The 14538-nt window shown below is 34.0% G+C and overlaps 1 protein-coding gene across 1 annotated transcript in view; it reads left to right on the forward strand.

Annotated features, from left to right (window-relative positions):
* Positions 1-14538, forward strand: part of Cmtr1 (Cap methyltransferase 1) — a 378564-nt gene that overhangs the window by 319665 nt on the left and 44361 nt on the right. The window contains exons 20-21 of the mRNA XM_090398617.1: positions 2169-2260; positions 2455-2571. Coding sequence (XP_090254743.1) covers positions 2169-2260; positions 2455-2571 — 209 coding nt within the window. The remainder of the gene's footprint in view (positions 1-2168; positions 2261-2454; positions 2572-14538) is intronic.

The raw sequence follows: 14538 nt of genomic DNA on the forward strand, positions 1-14538 counted from the left end.
CTGAACTATGCAGTGTAGCCATTGTAAGACTTTTATACCACCATACTTCAGCATTTCTGGTCGAATAGCATCTACTCCTGCTGCCTTTCCACATTTTAAGCCTTTAATGACTTTTTCTACTTCAAGTATGGATATATATTCCTGACTATATGTCTGTTAAGTGTTTTTTACCAGTGTGCAATCACTGCTTGTTTCATTTAGCAATTTTTCGAAGTAATTACTCCATACTTCAAGGATATCTTTTTCTCCCATTTTCAAGTCTCAAAATAGTCTCACCTTTATCATCTCTAACTCCTTTTACAGCACTCTTTGCTCCATTCCTAAGCGTCTTCTACAACCTCCAGAATATTTTGCAACCTTCTTGATATTTATTTTCTATGTTCCTGACAAAGTCTTCCCATGCCTTTTGTTTAGCTAGTTTTACACAGTGTTTAGCTTTCTTACATTTGTCTCTGTATTCTCTAAGAGCACAAGCTGACTTATTTGCCAGGAACTTTTGATATGCTTTCTTCTTTTCCTTCACTGCCTCTTTAACTTCCTGTGTCTACCATGGAGTTCTGATTTTTCTATCCTTGCAGACAACCTCACCACATGCCTCTCTGGCTGAATCAATCAGGGTTTTCTTCAAGGCTTGCCACCGAATCTCCAAGGTTTGGTTCCTGTTCTCAAACTCTTTCATTTTTTCTTCAATAATCTTTGTGTATTTTAGTCTACAGGTTCATATCTGAGAGCTGTTCAACTTTTATTCACTTTAAAACTTTCTTACATGTTATTCTTTTCAATATGAAATTCAACTTTATCCTGCTCAAGACTAAATAGTGATCACTTCCAATTTCAAATCCTCTGTACACTCTGGTGTCCTGCACCAGGGAGAAAACATCACTATCAACAATAACATAGTCAATGAGACTTTTCTTATTCCTAGCCTCTTCTCTCCATGTGAATTTGTGCACATTTTTATGTTGGAACATGGTGTTAGTAATAACCAGTCCATGTCCTGAGCAGAAATCCAACAGGTATTTGCCATTATTATTAGCTTTGCTCTTTTCTCCTAATTTTCCCAAAATATTTTTGCATGTCTGACAATCACTTCCTACTCTGCTATTTAGATCCCCAACAAGGACCAGCTTTTCCTTTTTCATTGTGTCAGTTGCTTTTTCTAAAGCCTCAAAAAATTCCTCCACTTCTACCTTAGTAGAACCTTCTGTGAGAGAAATAAGTCTCATTGTACAGTTCTCCATTCTGATATCATCACTGACTGAAATAATAAGCAATAAATAAAAGCTTTCTGCTAGTTTTGAATTTGCTTTATATGAAAGAGTATTACAAATGCTGTTTAACCTAAAGCAGCTAATTTAAAGCTTTTTAATAGTCTGGTAAAGAAAAAAGTAAAAAAAATAGTCACTACCTTGACTATTTTTTCTGCCAGAACATATTTTATAAATAGTAAACTATTTACAAAGATCCTCTGTTTCTCAGTGTAGCTGTGAATAAGACCAGTTGAATACAAAGAACCTTTATAAGAGCATTTCAACCAAAGGTAGTTACATAGTCTCACACTGAGATTGCAAAGTTTTCTCTACAAAAAAACACTGAGATTTCATCTACAAAAAAATGCAGAGGACTGATAATGATATGATTGAGAAGACATAAGTTAGTGAGGAGTTCATATCATATTAGTAGAGAGAGAGATCAGGGCAGAATAAGGGTTTATCACTGCAAGTAGTATAGGACATGGGGATGAGAAGCTATTTGGATGATAGTGCACCAATATAATGTATTGTTTGAGAGTGTGATGATTGCAGTTAGTACACCATTTGACAACCATTGTGTTTGATGTGATGATGAACACTGTCCAGAGTTAGTTTTTTTGACTCCGTAGAGGTGTGGTGAAAAAAAAATAAAACTGCCACACAGTTGACAGATCTTGCATAATATGGTGATAAATTAAACTGGTATTTCACTGTCATTACGTTTATATAAAACAATTTATTTCGTTACAACAGACCATTGAGGAAATTAAGGAAATAGCAAGGTGATGAAGTGAACTGTTTTATGTACTGTTATATATATTTAAAAATAAGATTAAAAAAAAAGACCTAAATGAATAAACTTAAGAATATTTTGAATAAAATATTATAGCATTTATTTTGTAAAATAAATTTCAGGGTCGAGCTCAAAGGAAAAATACAGCTTTACATGTCATCGATGCGCTATTTCTTGGAGGAAAAGATGTGAGGAACGCACATTTCACTGAGAGGTAATTTCACAACCTTGCAGAATTGCTCATCACAATTGATAAACATTAATAAATAATAATAAATAAAATATATATTATTATTATTTTTTAGTTTACAACTAATTCAGTATACGTGATTATAGCTATCTAATTATATATCAGTATATATCTTTGGTCAGATTACTTGAAATGAAAATCAGGTGTTTTGTTTTTAGGATGGCAATGGCACAAAAGCTTGTGAAGGCAGTTTCTAAGCCTAGCAGGCCAAATTATGTTCCCATTAGAGTAAAACAGATTTACCGATTTGAAGAAATAGATAAAGTATTTTCAAGGTATGATAAAAATTATAATACTTGTACTGTAATGGCCTAATTTTTTATTTTTATTGTATAATATATTTTCTTCTTCTAAATTATTGTATAGCTACAAAGAATTGTGAAAAACAGTATAAAATTGACAATTCATAAAAAGCAGTTTTAATATCTCATCTTGTAACATGCTAATCTAAGAATGAACATATAAAAACTGAGCAAGATTTAAAAAAAAATTAAAAATATTAAGTTTTCAGTTTTGTATGTGATATTACACACTAGCTATATACTACTTAAGATAAATAGTAGTTGCACATGTGCATGTACTGCACATAACCAGTGCCCATGTGTCCAATGCTCTTTCACAATTCTGTCCGTTGCTAGGTAACTCAAATCCTCCAAACTCATTCCACACCACTCCTTCATATCATCTTGGCCATCCTCTTCTGTTGATACTATCCATTGTACCAAACATCAAAGTTTTGATCTTTCTGCATTTATCCATCCTACAGACATGACCAAAAAAGTAATTTCCTTTGAATTATTTTCTGCATTAAATTCTCTTTGCAATTTACTCTTTTATCATCATCTTGTGTTGTCTCTGTCCAGGAGGTTGACTACCATATCTTTCCACCAACTTCATTCTTGTGCCTCCCTTGCACATTTCTGATATATCAGATATGTCCAGTTCTTAAGATTGCTACTCCAAGTAATTCTTTGCATTCCTCATTTCCGCTTTCTCTCTGCCATTCTTTCTAGGACCACTTTTTGTAGGCTTACATGTCTTAGCAGATGTTTGAAATATTTAGCCTTTCTTCTTTTAATAGTTTTAAGAAGACTTCTTTTTTCTCCCATCATTTGTAGGACATCTGCATCCATGATACCTTCATAATTCTTAAAATTCACATATCAGCTTTAATTTTATCTTCTGCTTCAATTAATATTGTTCATGTCTCAGTCTCATAAAATAGTATTGACCATATATTGAGCATTTTGTCAACCTTATCCTCATTTTTATGCTCAGATCTCTAGCTATTTCAATTCTTCTTTTTATTTCTCTTGAGCTTCTTCCATCTTCTGTTATTAAGGTGCCGAGATACATAAATTGTCTGTTTGTTGAATAGATATGTCATCTATTTTCATATCAATTTTTGGTGTTGTCTTTTTCCTGGTTACTGCCATTTCTTTGTTTTCTTGGGATTAAAAAGCAAACCACATTCCTCACTCATAACTTTTACATTATTGATTAGGTTTTCTAGATCTTTTTTATTTTCTGCCAGCATAACTTCAATTGTTTATGTTCCTTCTTCCTATTGATACTCCTTTTATGTTTTCAACGTCCTTGTATATTTCTTCAGTATATAAATTAAAGAGCATTTGTTGGATAGTATACATCCTTGTTGTACACCTCATTGGATTGTAAATTCGTTAGACATCTCATTGTCAACTCTTATTACTGATGTTTGCTCCCAGTACAGATTACAGTCTTATATTTTTTCTGTCCATTCCGATTTTATTGAGGTGCCTGATCAGTTTCCTGTGGTTGATTGAATCAAAAGCTTTGGTGTAGTCTACAAAGCAAATATAAATGTCTATTTTTTTCTAGACATCTTTCTATCATTGTTCTTAGAGTGAAAATACTATCTCTTCTTCCATTTTTTTCTTTGAATCCAAATTGATTTTCACCTATTTCCTAGTTGAATTTTCTTTTTTTTTTTTTTCTTACAGAATCATTTTATCAATATTTTAGCAACATGACTCATGATACTAATTGTTCTATCCTCTGAGCATTCCGTAGCATTGTGCTTTTTTGGAATGGGTATGAAGATAGTGTCTCAGGTCTTTTGGGAAATACCCTGTGTTGTAAATTTGGTTACATACCTTTGTCAGAGCATTTATGCTTATATCATTAAGAGCTTTTAACATTTCTGCTGTGATTTCATTACTTCCTGCTATTTTTCTTATGTTCCTTTATTGCATTATATACTTCATTAACAAGAATATCATGACCATCTAGGTTAGTTTCTTTATGCACAGTACAGTTGCTCTGTGTATTCTTACCATCTTCCTAGTATTTCCTCCTTATTAATGATAGGTTTACCATCCTGTGATTTTAAGATATTGCTCCCCATGCTTTTTCTTTTCTTATATATTAGTTTTTCTTGTAGATAAGCTGATATGTTGGTGATACCTAACTGTTAATTTTAAGGTCCTTACTGCACTGCAGCAAGTTTAAATATGAGAGATTATTCTTAGAATCAGTCTCAGCCTTAAAAAAACTCCCCAAACCTCAATAAATTTGGATGCATGAGACTACCCCAAATATGGGAGGCCTGCATTCTTAGAACATCAGCCCAAACAGCCAAGATTAATAATTAAAGGGTGTCACCTAGTGGGCCCAATTTGGCCCACTATGTGGCACCCTTTAGGACTCTAGGACTGACTTCAGTTGTTTTCTTCAGCCATTTTTGCTCAGTGTTAGTGCCTGTGTGCTCATTTCATTAATTTTTATGTTCCCTGAATATGATAATGTAACATTACCGAAATATTGGAAGTATTAATTAAAGTTATTTAGTTAATATAATAATATATGTTGTTCTTTCCTTAAAATTAACAGTTATATATGTTAGTTTATTTATCTTATTGTATAAGTCTCTTGCTTTGTGTGCATTAGCCAGATCTTCTGTCTCTCTTTCTCTCTGCATTTATCTGTGTATACCAGGCTTCCTTTGCTTTTCTGAATTCTTTTTTATGAGTTTGTTCACTCTCTTATAATCTGGTCTCCTTTCTTCCATCATATTGTCCTTAGTCATCCATTGTTTCCTTTCAGTTCTGTTTATCTTAGATAATATCTTTTTTGCTGTTTCTTGGATGTTTGTTCTGAATGCATCCCAGTTCTGTTGAGCTGTTTCTTTTGTTACATTTATATTACCAAGTATATTATTCACATTTTTATTGAATTCAGATGCAAATTTATCTTTTATACTGGTTTCTTTAAGAATTCTGGTGTCATATTTTGGACTTGTCTTGCTTCTTTTTATGTTTTTATAATTTTAATCTTGCTTTTATCACCGCTGAATTATGATCTGAGTTTGTTTCTGCCCTGGATATGACTTTGCTTGTTTAATGCAATTTTTAAATCTGTCCTTTTTCATGATGTAGTCAGTTTGGTTTTTTTGTCAGCTCTCCTGGACTCTTCCAGGGAGAGCTGACAAAATAATTAATTCTTATTAGATGGTGTTTGAACATTTGTATTGGTTATCACAAGGCAATTTTCTTCACAAAACTGGATAAGTTTGTCTCCTCTGTCATTTTTGTTACCCAGTCCATAATGTCCCATACATCTTGGAAGTTTTTTCTGAACCAACTTTGGCATTCATATCTCCCATTATTAGCAATGCATCATCTGATCTTGTTGTGGAAATTGCCTCTTGAACGTGTTAAAATTCATTAATTTCATTCTCTTGATGTTCTGTAGTAGGGGCATATAACTATCTTAAAAGGTTTGGCTGCAAATTTCACCATTATTATTCTGTCATTAATGGGCCAGTAGCCCAGCATGCAGTTAGAAGTGTAGTTTTTCATCACAATTGCTACACCATTTGTATGTGATTAACCACTTGAATACACAATTATATGTTTTTTTCTTTGAAATTTTCCAGCTTCCTTCCATCTTTCTTCTTCTTCTTCATGTAGCTTCCTCAGTGAGAGGATGCAGCACCATGTCCTTCCAGTTCTCTCTGTTGGTGGCTTTCCTTTTTTTCTGCATAGCCATATGATCCTGTCCATGATCTTATATCTTCTAGCCATGTCCTTCATTTTTGCCTCTTGATCCTTTCCCCATAATTTTTTCTTCTAAAACTGTTAGTATCCTCTGTCCTGCTCAACCTCTCAGTACATGTCCTACCAATCTCATCTTTCTCTGGATCATTTCCTGTAATAAAGATCTCTGTGTTCTCGTTCTTTGTAGGACATATGTATTTGTCACATGTTCTATCCATGGGATTTTCAGAGCTCTCCTATAGCACCACATTTCAATGGCCATTATCTGTTGCCTTACTCTCTTCTTGAATATCCAGGTCTCACGTCCATATGTGAAAATTGGCCACACTAATGTTCTTATCATTCTTTTCTTTGTCTCGATACTCACAGAACTTCTGAACAGATCTTTATTAGCTGCAGTAATTTGATTAATTTGTTTCTGTTTTCTGCTATTAGAATGGTATCATCAGCATATCTAAGATTGTTGTATTTTATACCATTGATACTAATTCCTGTTTTTTGTTTTTCAATCTTTTTCATCACTGTCTCACTATAGATATTAAATAGATTTGGTGAAAGGATACAACCTTGTTTAGCTCCTCTTTTTATTTTCACTTCTGAAGTCTCAGAGTTAAACAGCTGTATTTTCTGTTTGGTGTAAATCATTTTTATAATCTCAAGTACATGATCTGTGTATAATTTATCTAATATATTGAACATTTTATTATGTTTTACCTGGTCAAAAGCCTTCTGAAAGTCTATGAAGCATATGTAAGCGTTCCTATTTCTTTCAAGTGATCATTCTATTAGTATTTTTAGTTCCAGGATAGCATTAATGGTTCCCATTCCTCTTCTGAAGCCTCTCTGTTGTTCACTCAATTCACCGCTTATGGCTCTTTCAATTCGTTTCTTAACAATGGTTAAAATAATTTTAGATGCATGGAATATTAGGCTCACAGTTCTGTAATCCTCACAATTTTGTGCATTATGTTTCTTTGGAATTGGTATGCAGATAGATGTAAAAACTTCAGGTAATTGTATTGTTTTATAGGTGTCCTGAATGGATTCCACTAAATAGTTGTTATTATTATTAGGTGGGCGGCAGATGGCATTGATGGAGATGATTCGTAGTAGAGGTTAGGTGCAGAGACAGTTGTAGATGTCCTCCCACGATGAGTCTTCGGACTCCTTGGAGGTATCAGGAATAATAATAATAATAATTATTGCCAGTCAAAGCTTTCAGCAGCTCAGCTGGAATATTATCACACCCCAGGGGCTTTATTATTAGGAAGATTCTTAATTACATGTTCTATCTCCTTTCTTGTGGGTAGAGTGGTCTCTGTTGTTACATTTAACTTAAGGTGTCGTGAATCATCTAGCATTTTCATCATCATATAGATCTGATAAGTACTCCACCCATCTTCCATTTATCTTTTCCTTATCAACGAGTATGTTTCCATCTTTGTCCTTGATGTTATTAGACTGTGTATGTTTTGTTTTTCCATTAAGCTCTTTCACTTTCAGGAATGCTTCTCTGGTTTTGTTCCTATTTTGTAATTCTTCTATCTCAGTGCACTGTCTATTTATCCAGTTTTCTTTCCGTCTTTTACATAACTGTTTGATTCTTTTATCCAAAGTTTTATATCTTAACCTTTCTCCTTCATTTCCTCCTCTTTTCCATGTTCTTCTTTCATCAATAAGGTTGATTACTTCTTGGTTATCCATGGTTTTTTCTTTCTTTCTTGTTTATTGATGTGGTTTTTAGCAGATGTTATGATAGCTGCTTATAGTCTATTCCACTGAGAGGGTTCATTTTCGTTTTGCAACTACGCAGACAGCAGTTCTGAAACATTTTCATTAAATTTTGATTTTATTATTGGATTTTGTACCATTTGCAGATCCCATTTTATGGGTTGACTTCTTTTAAATTTTATTGTTTTCAGGTGTATATTCATCTTCATTAAGACCAGTCTATGATCAAATCCACAGTCAGCACTTGGCATCACCTTTGAGTTTCGTATTCCATTGAAGTAACGTTTACTGACTGCAATATTGTCTAATTGTTTTTTGTATCTTCCATCCGGACTTCCCCATGTGTATCTTGCTGTTCATTTTTGCTCAAAATAAGTGTTAGTCATGATGAGATTGTGCTTGTTACAGAAATCAATCGGCTTTTGTCCTCTCTCATTCCGAATTCCTAATCCAAATGGCCCTACTTGTGTGGATGTTCTCTCTGATCCAACTTTTGCGTTCCAGTCACCCATAGCACAAATAACTCAATCTTTCTTGCCTCTAACTTCCTTTATACACCATTCTATTTCATCACACATGATATCTATTTCTGCTTCCTCATTCTGTTCTGTAGGAGCATATATTTGAATGATCAGCATATCTCTAGGTTTAGATTTCACTAGAATTGCCATTACTTTCTCTCTGATTTTTTGATTATATGGATAATGTTTTTATTAGTTTTCTTCTCTACAATAAACACTACACCTCGCCTTGATATTTCACCACCTGACATATATATTTTATGTGTGTTGCCATTTGGAAGTTTCAACTCAAAATCTGATGATCCTTTCCAAAACATTTCACTTATTCCTAGTATACTAATATTCAATCTCTCTCATCAGTTAGCCAATTTCCTGCATTTATTAAATCCTCTTACATTCCAAGTAGCAACATTCAAGCAATTTCTTCATCGAGTTTCTTTATAGCAGTCACGAACTGACGATACTCCAGGGCCTGCTATATCACCATGACACCACCGTTCCGGGCATATTGAGACTACCCGGGCTTTAATTCTTTTCTGTGTAGACATGATGCTTTACACAGCAGCATTTTTAATAGAATGGGTCGCCAGAACCATCCAATCCCCAATATGAATGGAGGACCGCAGCTGTCGTTGGTTAGCAGGTCCCATGGACCTAGCCGGGAGGCCTACAAAGTAGCACCACCGATCATCCCCCCCCCTCATCCACCACCGAGGGGACACCCTGATGCCCTGTGACAGCCCAGCAACCGGATCCATCTTACTTCACTAATTCCCATAATGTCTAATCTCATATTTTCCATTTCTTGGAGAAGGCTGTCAAGTTTTCCAGGTTGGTGCAATGTTCTGACATTCCACGTTGCTATTCTTAAGGTTTTACTTCTACATCTTAGAAAGGCCTCATATGTTGTTATCCTCCCATTTGGATTTGAGATAGCACCATCATTTATTGCACTAGCAATACCTTGCCTTGATGCATTTTCAAACTCTTCTTTCCTGTTTTTATCCTGGGATGTAATGGTTGCAGGGGGTCTCAATCACTACTCCATTGCTTTTCAAATTCTTGGAGTGGTTAACTATGGGTATAAGGAGAATGTGATGAGGACCCCATTTCTTCCACATTATGTATCTAGGGTGCTCCTAACATGGAGTACAGTCACCTTTTGCAACTGCATCTACCTAATGAACAGACGTTGCTTCTGGTACCTCCCAAGGGGCTCAGTTTTTAATGTCATACTCTTTAATGTACTCTTTTATAAAGTTCTTGATTTGTTCATCCATCCAATTCATAAAGTTTTCTCTAATGTATTCTTTCAAATATCAGTATTCATCTCTCAGAGTCTTTAACCATTACCCATGCCCTGACTATAGAGAGCACTTGTGAATATGCTTTCTGGCAGTCTCAGTTTTGTGGCAAGGCTCACTGATATACTTTTCCATACTTTACTCATTGCCTACAGGTTTGATTTCACTTTTGTTATCAAAATCTTATCTCTCTTTTTTTGCAATTTAACTCATTGCTGCCGAGATATGAAGCTATTAACTTTTCCAGCTCATGTCTGTTGACTTTTCCTTTCATTCTCTTCTCTCCAATTTTTTTTTTCATATTTATTATCAACCCATATCTCCTTCTTTCTTCACTTAACTTCAGCATTTCTTCTTCAGTAATGTCTATATGTTTATGTCATCTGCAAATAATAAATTATTGATTGTGTACCTTGAACTAAAATTACTCTTATATTCTCCTTCATGACATCCATTGTTCTTTCCAAAGGCATGATAAAGAATAAAGATGCTAGGAGGAATGTTGGGCCTCCTTGTCTCATGCCCTTGTTATCTGGAACCATCTTCCTCTTCTCCATAATTTTTCATAGCAGCCTTATTATCATTAATATTCCACACCTGTATACTCCATAAGAGTGGACAGAAACAGCTTATGCTACTTTCTGATCAATGTTGTTGAGTGTTTTCTGAAAGTCAACAAAGTAGGTATGAATGTTTTTATTTTTACAGAGAGTTTGCTGCGCAGTTAATCTTGGCATTAATATTTGGTGCATAGTACTCCTGTCTCGTCTAAATCCTGCTTACTCATCTTTTAGATTTTCTTCCATTAGTTTCCTTATTCTTTCTGTAATCATCATAAATTTCCTAATATGTACTACCATCAAGGGATGTTCAGGCTACCATGACAGCACAGCACTACAGAAATAAGTTTAGAACATTTTCCTTCAAATTAGTCTACTATTTGTTAGCACTCCAATATTGTCGTATTTAACATTTTGTAAGGCACTTCTGACTGAATCACTCCACCTAGACCTTGGTCTTCTTCTGGGTCTTTTTCCTTCCATCTTGGCATTAAACACCTGTTTTGCTAATCTTTCCTCTCCCATTCTGTTTAAGTGACCATATCACCTTAGATTAGCCCTGCTCACTCCTTCTTGAATGCAAACAATGTCAAGTTCCTTCCTAATGTCTTCATTTTTAATATATTCTACTATTGATGCCATCTATTCACTGCTCTAATCTTTCTCAGAACTCTCATATCTGCAGTCTCTAATCTTTGACCAAGTACTTTCTTTCTAACTCAACTCTCAGAACGATAACTTAAAATTGGTTTGAACACTGTCTTGTATACAGCTAGTTTAATGTTTGGCTAATTTCTCTCTTATTCCATATAAATTTATTCAGCTGGCTCCTAACCATATCAGCTTTGCTTACTCTGTTTTCTATTTCCAAATTTAATTTGCCATCCTCACTAAATACTACCTAAATGGCTAAAATATTTTATCTGTTGTATAGATTTTCCATTCAGAATGCAGTTGAAGTTTCCCATGTTTCTGCCTGTTTTCATAGTTTTTGTCTTTTTATTGCTGATTTTCGTGCCAAATTTGTTACAGGTGTTATTCAATTTAGCTAGAGAATCCTGGAGACTTGCACTGGATGTGTTGAGAACTTCATCTGCATAAATAAAGAACTAAGTTTGATATCTCTGAATTCTGATATCAGATTTAATGCCACTTTCTTCCATAATGCCATTCATATAGATTGTTATTTCTGTTAATATCATAAGTACAATTCCCCACATGACTCAGAGTAATTGTTCTATAGTTTATGCAATCCATTTTGCTTCCTTTTTTTGTGAATGAGTATTGGAATTCATCTTGCTCATTCTTTTGGTGCTTTCCCTTTGCCCCACACAATATTACACAACTAATATAGTTTGTTTGTCATCACTATGCTTCATCAGTTAACATCTTTGGGATCTTTTTTTTTGTGTTTTATATAACTGATCAGTGTCTTGTCCATCTCTCTCTCTCTCTCTCTCCTATTTCTTTTTTGGTCTCTGTTTTGAGCCCATTTCTTGAGATATTTCTTATTATCTTATATACTTCTGTATTCACCATTGTATTTACTGATATCCTCCCAGTGGTCCTCTAAGCACTTTGATGTCTTCTAACCACTCTCTATACTTCATTGCATTTCACTCTATTCCATTTCCATAAAAATATCTCTTGCGAGATCCACCTCTTCTTTGTTTGGGACTGTTTCTTATGCTCTCTTGATTGCAGAAGCCACTTACCTGTTCCTATATTCCACTTCCTTTTTCATAATGGATTTCAGTTCTTCCTTGAGCGCTTTCCTGTACACTTGCGATTTCCTTACTCAGCTATACATACATATGTACTGTAAATTAAAAGTTTATGCAAATACTTACCAAGCAGTATAATAACAATGGCCAGCCTAAGTAGAATCTTTGTACAGCCATGAGTCTATAATTTATTTTAGGCATTTTGTGTGTGTGTGCGTGCACGTGCACACACTTTTTCAGCCACTTTACTATTCCTAGTAAAGTGGTTGACACATTTGGCATAGATGAAATGAAATACATCAATAAATCAGATGTAGTTTTATTTTACCACTGGGGATTAATGTGTCACATATTAAAGGAATGGGTTCTGACACTATTTCATTATATTAAAATGAATGAGTGAGTTCAGAGAATTTTTTTTCATCATATTAGAATTAAGGATAAATTTCTTAGTGTTGAGCAGCTGTATCATAAACAGACTGAATATCATGTATAAGTCAGTTTATTTTATTTTATATACTAAAGTGAAATGCTGCAGATCTTAAAATTGTAAGGATCATTATATTTAAGTAGAATTCAGTAAGCTAAAATATAATAAAGTCATCCAAGATGCTCAACTGCAGAAGTTGAAAAAGTATTGAAGTTTTCAAAGTAAAATATCAGTATTGTAATATAATACAACTTTAGAGTTGCTTTGTAGGAAACTAATCAGTTCTAATCTCAGAAATTATAAACTTAATTGCAATTCTTTGTGCAGAATGGCAAAGAAAGAACAGGATCAGATTTGAGAGGGGAGGAGTATTTTGTGGTAAATTTATGTGCTGACAGTGGATACACCTATGTCAGGAGCAAATATATATATAGGTGAATAATTCAAGCCTGACTTCAACAAAGTCATGTGCATTTGACATCTAGCCTTTCTGTTTAGGATGTTAACAAAACAAAACATTGCTGATGTATACTGTATTACTGCTTGAAGTGATGCTTACTCTTTAATGTGATTTCTTGGGCAGTGTGCTTTCTCAATATCAGTGTGAGTAATCTAAGGTTTTAGCATTTTTCTTGAGCTGAAAAGATTGTCTAGTATTGCTTATTTGAGAAATGGTAACCAGCAGTAGTAAAAGTAATGTTTGGATTTTTTTTTTTTTTTTTTTTTTTTTTTTTTTTTTTTTTTTTGTGTGGCATAAATATAAATAATTTTTATATGGGGAAATGTAACATGAAGTGTATTTGTAAAACTTAGAATAATTTCAGCAAGCAACTGAGCAATTATTTGTAGATTGCAAAGAAATAGTCCCTTATTAGAAGTACCTGCTTCAACATATACAACAATATTATTCCTATCCTATCCATCTAGGATGGGTTGAGTCCGCTCCTAATGAGGGGTTACTGGCATATTAATGCAGCTGGTTTGCCACTTCTCTGCTGCATCCCCTAAGGGCAATATTCATGACTGTATCTGTGTGTATGTTCACGGGGACAGTTTGCCTGCTTGCAGGATGAAAAACCCCAGATAAACGGGAGATAAACCCTGCTGTCCACGCCCAAGACCAGCTAACTTGGCTATGGCTGAGGAAGATCCTTAAACTCTTCGACGGGAATCGAACCTAGGACATACCTTCCCCAGGCATATGGTTGCAAAGCACATAGCCACTAGGCTAACTGCGCAGACAACAACATTATTATTGTTGTATATCTTATTATTGTCAGAATGGTAAAATGAAGTAACACTGTCTGTGAATCTTTCAAATCAGTAGAAAATTACATAGTAATTATTAATAATTGACCACCAGGATTGGAGGGGGGGGGGATATGAATGAAATTCTTCAAAATGAGCATAAATTTTGAATCAGTGTATATAGAATATGTTTCATATATTTTCACAATATCCTATCTACAGTGAAAGGCAAAGGTGACTAAGATCCTACTGAAATATCATTAGATATAAATTTTGATATTAAGAAAAAGTCTCACAATCTGAAAGGGAGTAAGTAATAATATAATTTACCATCATCTTTCATAAAAATAGAAAAATTTATTTCTAAAACTGAGCGTGACAATCCATATAATGGTATTTTGCAAGGAAAGAAAACAAAAGTTCATATTATTTTAATAAATGTCGTTTGACAACATTGTTATTTATAAATGTTTCACATAATGATATTCAATGCAAATATTTGAAAAAACCTCAGAAATAATTTCTGCAGTATTGTCATTAAAATGAAAGAATATAAATTATCTTGTGCCATTTCATTAATTTGAAGAATAAAAGACAACAAATTTACTGTTACTAAATAAATCCATTGCTAAGGTGATTTCTTGTCACATTTCAATAGATGATTTATTTCCCACTTGTAAAATTTGT

The sequence above is a fragment of the Typopeltis vanoorti genome, chromosome 10 (assembly GCF_054136105.1).
Source record: "Typopeltis vanoorti isolate ZY-2024b chromosome 10, IOZ_Tvanoo_1.0, whole genome shotgun sequence".
NCBI classification, from domain to species: domain Eukaryota; kingdom Metazoa; phylum Arthropoda; class Arachnida; order Uropygi; family Thelyphonidae; genus Typopeltis; species Typopeltis vanoorti.